Source organism: Seriola lalandi, unplaced genomic scaffold, assembly GCF_002814215.2.
Source record: "Seriola lalandi dorsalis isolate HSWRI2012SDOR001 ecotype SW California unplaced genomic scaffold, Sedor1 jcf7180002054661, whole genome shotgun sequence".
NCBI lineage: Eukaryota > Metazoa > Chordata > Actinopteri > Carangiformes > Carangidae > Seriola > Seriola lalandi.
The window spans coordinates 121,137-127,930 of record NW_019525214.1 but is presented as its reverse complement, the minus strand read 5'-3'; the positions used below and the strand labels follow the sequence as shown (position 1 = coordinate 127,930).

The 6,794-nt window shown below is 39.9% G+C and overlaps 1 protein-coding gene across 1 annotated transcript in view; it reads left to right on the top strand.

Moving 5' to 3' along the window:
* Nucleotides 1-6,794, top strand: part of LOC111665930 (thyrotropin-releasing hormone-degrading ectoenzyme) — a 141,132-nt gene that overhangs the window by 102,682 nt on the left and 31,656 nt on the right. The window contains exons 7-8 of the mRNA XM_023421057.2: nucleotides 2,544-2,681; nucleotides 3,420-3,485. Of these exons, the coding sequence (XP_023276825.1) occupies nucleotides 2,544-2,681; nucleotides 3,420-3,485 (204 nt within the window). The remainder of the gene's footprint in view (nucleotides 1-2,543; nucleotides 2,682-3,419; nucleotides 3,486-6,794) is intronic.

Here is a 6,794-nt window from a genome sequence, read left to right as displayed (position 1 = left end):
TAAATCTCCATAGTAAACACTGTAATCCATGAATTAAACAGAGCCACACTTCTCCGGATTTAGCCTGATCCCTGGGGTAATTTAGACAGAGCTCGTTACAGCTCAACATGTTTGTAGATGTCTATTAAAACCCTGAAACCAGAAGAGCAGAGGAATAGAAGAGAAGAAACGAGAGAAAGAAAAACACAAAACAGAGAAAAACATAGAACCGATGCAATAAGACAAAGAATGAGGGAAGGAAATAAGGAGACAGAACAAGGAGATAAAATAAGGAGAAGATTTAATGAGAGAAACTACAAGATGAAACTGGGCTATGGCGAAAGAATGGAAGAATGAAGAGTGGAAAGAAGATGACAAAGCAATAAGAGAAATTACAAGGAGAGTAAATGGATGACAAAAAATTACAATCACAGATTAAACAGACAAATTAGAAAACTAAACCTTTATTTACTGATCCGACTGTTCAATTAAATCAGAATTTGTTTATTGACTTTGTCTTCAAAACTTAATTATTTAACTGGATTCTGTTGAATGCTGAACAGGAAGAAAACAAACTCTGGATTCCAAACATCACACACTTAAATTATAGGGACCTGACCCTATGTAATGACATTATAGGGACCTGACCCTATGTACTGACATTATAGGGATCTGACCCTATGTACTGACATTATAGGGACCTGACCGTATGTACTGATATTATAGGGACCTGACCCTATGTACTGACATTATAGGGACCTGACCGTATGTACTGATATTATAGGGACCTGACCCTATGTACTGACATTATAGGGATCTGACCCTATGTAATGACATTATAGGGACCTGACCCTATGTACTGACATTATAGGGACCTGACCCTATGTACTGACATTATAGGGACCTGACCCTATGTACTGACATTATGAGGATTTGATAACTTATATCTATATTATGAGGACCTGACCCTATGTACTGACATTATAGGGACCTGACCTTATGTACTGACATTATAGGGACCTGACCCTATGTACTGACATTATAGGGACCTGACCTTATGTAATGACATTATAGGGACCTGACCCTATGTAATGACATTATAGGGACCTGACCCTATGTACTGACATTATAGGGACCTGACCCTATGTACTGACATTATGAGGATTTGATAACTTATATCTATATTATGAGGACCTGACCCTATGTACTGACATTATAGGGACCTGACCTTATGTACTGACATTATAGGGACCTGACCCTATGTACTGACATTATAGGGACCTGACCTTATGTAATGACATTATAGGGACCTGACCCTATGTAATGACATTATAGGGACCTGACCCTATGTACTGACATTATAGGGACCTGACCCTATGTACTGACATTATGAGGATTTGATAACTTATATCTATATTATGAGGACCTGACCCTATGTACTGACATTATAGGGACCTGACCTTATGTACTGACATTATAGGGACCTGACCCTATGTACTGACATTATAGGGACCTGACCTTATGTAATGACATTATAGGGACCTGACCCTATGTAATGACATTATAGGGACCTGACCCTATGTACTGACATTATAGGGACCTGACCCTATGTACTGACATTATGAGGATTTGATAACTTATATCTATATTATGAGGACCTGACCCTATGTACTGACATTATAGGGACCTGACCTTATGTACTGACATTATAGGGACCTGACCCTATGTACTGACATTATAGGGACCTGACCTTATGTAATGACATTATAGGGACCTGACCCTATGTAATGACATTATAGGGACCTGACCCTATGTACTGACATTATAGGGACCTGACCCTATGTACTGACATTATGAGGACTTGACAACTTATATTTATATTATGAGGACCTGACCCTATGTACTGACATTATAGGGACCTGACCCTATGTACTGACATTATAGGGACCTGACATTATAGGGACCTGACCCTATGTACTGACATTATAGGGACCTGACCCTATGTACTGACATTATAGGGACCTGACCTTATGTACTGACATTATAGGGACCTGACCTTATGTACTGACATTATAGGGACCTGACCCTATGTACTGACATTATAGGGACCTGACCCTATGTACTGACATTATAGGGACCTGACCTTATGTAATGACATTATAGGGACCTGACCCTATGTACTTACATTATAGGGACCTGACCCTATGTACTGACATTATAGGGACCTGACCCTATGTAATGACATTATAGGGAACTGACCTTATGTACTTACATTACAGGGACCTGACCCTATGTACTTACATTACAGGGACCTGACCCTATGTACTTACATTACAGGGACCTGACCTTATGTACTGACATTACAGGGACCTGACCTTATGTAAATACATTTACCTACTAACGAACACCTGATTCCATCTGGTGAAGATGTGTTTTTCATGGTTAGAGTAAGGTTCAAGGTTGGTTAAGGGTTGGTTGTAGAGGTAGTGGTTGATGGTCATGGTCTCCAGAGAATGTGCGGTGTCTCCATTAGTGACCAAAAAAACACCTGTTTGTGTTTTTAGGAGAAGCAACGCTTCCTGACTGACGTCCTCCATGAGGTGATGCTATTGGACGGCCTAAGCTCCTCCCACCCGATCTCCCAGGAGGTGGAACAAGCGACGGACATCGACCGAGTCTTCGACTGGATCGCCTACAAGAAGGTAAGCACCTGTTCATGCCAGGACATTAATGTACCCACATGAATTCATTAATCCCATGAAAGACAGTGCTCTCAGTGACATGGTGACTGCTTGAGGACGAGGTTTTGATCTTCTGTGGCTGAGGAACACGTTAGTATTGATCCTACGAATACACGTCAGCTTGCTCTGGCCTATTGGGCATTAGCTCCCCTGATCCTACAACAGTAGTCCCTGAGAAACCCAGGGGCTCTGTTGTTATAGATATTCTGACTCACGCTGAGATGTAGTCATCCCTCAGAGGCAGCCACCTGAGATGGTGGAATAGCTGTTTACTCATGTGTGCTCTTGAGTTTCAATCCAACACAGCTCTGTCTGTAGTTTCATTTGAAGTGTTTTTCCCCAGACGAACAGATTCAGGAGTCAAAACAACTCACAACAAGAGAGTTTGCCAGCGATCTCAAAGTCTTTATCAGTCAAAGAAGCTTTTTTAACCAAGAAAAACACCGGTTCTAGCCAGCAGCAATGATCTAGCAACGAGCTAGTCAAGCCAGCTCGGTCGTAAGCACAGTTTATTCAATGGATGTATTTGTACCATCAACTCCTGTCTCATAACCGTCCACATGCCAGATGTGTCCTCAATCAAACAGAGCAGGGTCATACAGAACTGTGAAGCGAGATGCAGCTGATTTGATCATCTGAGATGTTGATGTTCTCACCTGTTGATGAATCTAAAGGTGTGCTTCTCCATGCTGTCTGCAGGGGGCAGCGCTGATCCGGATGCTGGCTAACGTGATGGGACAGCCGCTGTTCCAGAAAGGTCTCAACGTAAGTTCATGTTTTTCCTGCGGGTCCAGCTGTGTATACAGAGGTTTATATATCTGAGGACAGCAGGGGCAGCTGGCTTTTGGTTTTTTAAAATTTGTCCCAAGCACAATATGGAAGGAGTCAGACCGAGGCTGGGAGCTTAATGTGTGTGTGTGTGTGTGTGTGTGTGTGTGTGTGTGCGCTTCGCTATAGTTTGGCTAAACCCTGACTGTTTGGAACGCGCTGAGCATACAGATGGGCAGCAAAGCAAAGTGGATTTGGCTGCAGGGGCAGTTTGAGAGGAAGTTTTGCTTCTTTTTCTCTGCTGTAAAACCATGTCACTGGTTACAACTCAATCCAATGCAACTGACCTGAATTCAACTAGAATAAAGCTGCAGGTCCTGTAAAAAAAAAAAAGGGGGGAAAAAAAGGACCAAATGCAAACTTTTTAAAGCAATTTCTAAACCTACAGAGGGTCAATTTGTAATATTAAAATGATTGATTTTGGGTATCCAGGACAGTAGCCAACTTTCAAAGCCTTCTCCATGTTGCCAGAAACGTGAAAGATAAAATATACTCCATAAAAATCCTTCCCCTTGCCCCAAAAGAAACACCAAGTCAGTAGTAGTTACATGTGTGTGCAGTGTGACAGCAGCCAAACATGAAATAATAAAACCTCAGTTTAATGAGGCACCATAAGTTTCTGTTTGTTTTTACTTCTCCTACAGTTTGTTCAGGGACAAGTTCAAAGAAAAGATCAATAAATTGATCTGTGGTGACGAAGGGCGACGCTGGCTGATGTACAAAGTGATGAAACATGGATCAGAGTGAGGGACAAGAACTCTTTCATACAACTCCCAGCGTCGTCTATTAACAGCTCCATATGATAATTGAATATTGAAAGTGTTTCAAGTTTCACTCACAAATTAGTTTTTATTGACTTCACCCACTTACAGCACACAGTGGTTAACATTAGTGGTGTTAATGACTGTGTTGCATTATTTATCACTAAGCTGTTGTGTGGCTGCTAACTGGCTCTCTGATGGTTCACACTGGTTAATGTTAACGACTCCGAAACATCAGGGGAGCGAAAAGTGAAGATGAACTTGGTGAGTTAAAGCTCCTCCAGTGTAAAGGTGTGTGTCCATGTGTAGTGTGATTATAGATCAGCTCTAGCTTCTATATTAATACTGTGAAAGTATCAAAGCCTCAGTCCACAGAGAAATGCACACAGCCTGTATTCAGAAACTGAGCCTTAAAACCAGCCGTCAGGACTTCCTGTAACTTTGTGATGTCACAACAACCCCTGACTTAGTGGCGTTCCTAGAGTGAGGTCCCAGACAAAAGATTGGCATGGGGCCCCTCCAATCAGCATTCATCACCATTCTGTAATAAATAATCTGACACCAGTGAAAAATTTATGAAATATAAAAATTTTTTTTATTCCAAATGTTGATTTTAGTTAAATTTTTTTAAATATGAAAACGAAGAAAGAAAAAAATATTCAGTCGGACAAATACGTGAATGAGCGCACCTAACGACCAATCACCAATCCACGTTGTGTTTATTCTAAATGGGGCCCCTTTAGGGGGGTCTCCTACTGAGATGTCATTGTAAATCGTCCATTAGTTGTTTAAGGAGGTTTAAAGTTTAAGTTTTTCTGAGTGTTTTGTCTGAAATCTGCTGTATTTTTATTACATCACTCAGAAAACAGTCAGCCAATCAGAAGAGAGGCTCAGAGCCTCCTCTCTTCTGATTGGCTCACTGACCTGTTGTTGCTAGAGCTGCAGAACGAAGCCTGAGAGAGGAGATGTAAAACTACACTGAGATGTTTTTTGGTTCCTAAAACCACAAATATATCTTCTTATGGATCAAAACTTCAAAATAAAACACAGGAGAAGAAGAAAATATTGGACCTTTTAAAAGTTTTTTTTTCCAGCAACAAAATATTTTTTTTTTTTATCCACAAAACTGCAAGAGTTCATTTTTCAGTGACTGTGAAAATGATGTCATATGATGTCAGGTGAAAGTGGGTTAAATATAATAGTTTTATTCTGAATACAGTTGTGAAAAATGTGTATGAATGTGCCACTCATACTCTCAGAGACGCCGACACACTGTGTCCTGGTTTCTCCTGCAGGAACTCTCAGTGACCTGGAACCAGATTCTATATAGAAACACTGCTGATCCAGCAGCAGAACACACAGACTTTACCTGTGAGTGTGTGTCTGTATACGACATGCTGAGCGTTACAACACACAACCTGATAAAAACAGTCCTCAGCTGCATGAAAAAAATATTTTCTCTTCGTATAAAAGAGACTTTCACAGACGTAAACTCATTCCCAGGGAAACTTTACGCTCTAATCAGATGTTTAGAGAAAAATATGACAGAAAAAAAACCACACAAAACCGACTTCACCGACACTCGGAGTCTCATTCTTACAATTTGGGGTGTGACAGGAGCCTCAGCCCAAATAATCCAGCTTCGCCTCGACTCCATGAAGGTTTTCATTGCATCTGCAGCATCGTCTCCCTCATGGTTGTGTTTTTAAAACGGCTCAGATTCAGTTTAGTAGCTAAAGACCTCACGTGGATTTAACAAAGTGTTACACTCAGTTTTAGTGGTTTTCAAAATGCTTCTTCGTTCTTATTTTTAATTTGTCTTTAAAAGCTTTAAACCTAAAGCTGTGTGTAATTTCTATTTTAATATCATTCATTTTAAATGCATGTATTCTATAAGATAAGCAGTTTTTCCTTTTTGAATTTCCATACATGAATTATATGTACATATAAAATAAAAACACATATAGTGATATATGAGTCCCGCCCATACAAATATGTACATGAGTATATTTCCATTTCAAGGTCTGTCAATACATGATATTATATATACAGGGTCCAAATGTCTGAGGTATACATATTTAAGATTAATAAGAAATGAATAATAAGTAATGTATGTTTTTTTATTAACTTACATATATAAATTAAATATTTATTGTTAACATATATCCTCGCAACATGTTTTACCACGTAAAAATAAATCATATAGTTTTAATTAATATGAATAAGTGATAATAATATATCACCTTACATGTGACATATATGTCATATATTCAGTTTCTGTATGGAGAGGAACCCAGACCAACAAAATGAAATAAATGAACACGTTAGAAACACACCGAGGAAGCAGGAAGTGTTTGTTGACGGAGGATGAAGGTCGAGGTTCCCATCATCCTCGTCAGTATCGCTCTCCGAACCTGAAACCTGTGTGTGTGTGTGTGTGTGTGTGTGTGTGTGTGTGTGTGTGTGTGTGTGTGTGTGTGTGTGT